Source organism: Aulostomus chinensis, chromosome 8 (genome assembly GCF_037954235.1).
Source record: "Aulostomus chinensis isolate RoL2024-O1b breed Wild chromosome 8, RoL_Achi_v1.0, whole genome shotgun sequence".
Lineage (NCBI taxonomy): Eukaryota > Metazoa > Chordata > Actinopteri > Syngnathiformes > Aulostomidae > Aulostomus > Aulostomus chinensis.
In genome coordinates, this window is record NC_141327.1 from 19,742,131 (window position 1) to 19,743,893 (window position 1,763).

At 43.5% G+C, this 1,763-nt stretch overlaps 1 protein-coding gene across 3 annotated transcripts in view; it reads left to right on the forward strand.

Annotated features, from left to right (window-relative positions):
* The window catches only part of ndst3 (N-deacetylase/N-sulfotransferase (heparan glucosaminyl) 3), a 45,140-nt gene that overhangs the window by 39,654 nt on the left and 3,723 nt on the right, over positions 1–1,763 (forward strand). For 2 of the 3 annotated variants that reach the window (XM_086211550.1, XM_086211549.1), the window contains exon 14: positions 1,005–1,115. In XM_086211550.1, the coding sequence (XP_086067676.1) occupies positions 1,005–1,115 (111 nt within the window). Of the gene's footprint in view, positions 1–553; positions 731–1,004; positions 1,116–1,763 lie in introns of those variants that run through there. The other variant, XM_086211551.1, reaches the window with a different exon arrangement.

Consider the following 1,763-nt stretch of genomic DNA (forward strand, 5'->3'; position numbering starts at 1 on the left):
GCTCAACATCGAGGTGGAAGCTGTCAGCCAAACAGATCCAGACACAAAGTCACATCCTAATTATGAGGACTCAATAATGACACAAGACCCGTGAGAGAGAGGATGGGGAGATTAGGAAGGAGCAAGAAAAGGTAGAAGAAGGAGAAAATCCATCCCATAAATCTTTGTCCTGACTCTGCAGAGGACAACGAATCGCACATTTGCTCTCAAAATGAAGACAAACACACACAGATAGAATCCATCTACACTCTATGTGCTCACACACACACACACACACACACACACGCACGCACACACACGCTAATGGGTGCGTCACCGTCACCTGTAATTAAACTGTGTGAGTTTGCACCAAGGGGACAGAAGTAGAGGACAGATGAGGAGGGGGAAGATGGAGAGAACACCAGGGAGAAGAGACAATAGAGGGGAAAAGATGAGGGATGCGCACAGGTGGGAGGGAGATAATAGATCTCACGCATCCTTCATATAATTTCCCCCTCTCTCTTTCTCTCTCTCTCTTTCTCTCCTTCTCTCTCTCTCACCTCTCTTTTCTTAGCTCTACTAATTCTGGTTGGCACTTGGTGGCCCTGAAGTCCTATTGAGTAGAAATAAACTAATCTAAAGATGGTGGCACATCATTAATCTCTCTCAATTTCTTCTTTGCCCCCTACTCCCTTGCCGTCTTTCTTACTTTCTTTTCTAAATATCGCCAACCCCTTTTCCTCTTTGTATTTCACTCCTCCTTCCATCCTTTCGCAATTTGCTCTTGGATCATTTTTCCCCTGCAAATTTTCATGTCCTCCAATACACTCTATCTAATCCTCATTAACCAACTTCCTCTGCTCTTTTTTTCTTCATCTTACCTAATTGTTGTATTATCTCAATCCATTTCCCCTTACACCACACCCATGCCTGTTATCTTATTACCTCTCTCTCTCTCTCTCTCTCTCTCTCTCCCTCCCTCCCTCCCTCTCCCTCCTTTTTCTCTACCCTGATTCTCTCTTCAGGCACGTGCATATCTCTCCAGATACTACAGGGAACACAACGTGGAGCTGTCAAAGCTGCTGCATCGTCTCGGACAGCCCCTTCCCTCTTGGCTAAGAGAGGAGCTGCAGAAGGTCAGCGGCATTAAACTCTATGACACTCAGCTCACCGGCATATAAATGCTATATATACATGACCTTTTTTCTCGTGTGAGCACCACCTACCTCAAACTAGTCAGAAGAGCAAGCGCAAACACATAAATGCAAGAATGTGAACTCCGTTGCTCATAATAAGAATCACCTGTGAAATATCCTTGGGTAAACCACACAGAGAAAGCAGAAATGTGTCGAGGGCAATGTAAGAGATACACAAATAGGGCAGCTTATAGAGAACAAATTCTATGTATGTACATATTTAAATGTTTTAATATGAATATTTTAATTCATATTTAAAATATATATTCAGATTGCCTTTAATCCTGCCAAGGCATTCAAAGCAACGACAGCAATCACAGTTCTGACTTTAGTTTCACCTTGATCTTTCTGGAGCCCTCTTTCTTCTGCAGTGCTAAACATCTTTGCTCATGTTGTCTGGGGATTTCATTGCGCTGCAGAGGGAGCCACTCGCCAAGTACACCAGCGTGATGACTTTCATGTGTTATTTTAATGATTGGTATGTGAATGTAAACTAAATGGAATGAAATTGCGTTTTTTTCCCCGCACCTTCTCTCCCCTCTTCTTTCTATCACCACCCGTCCCCGTCCTCTCTTCCTCTTTCTTAAG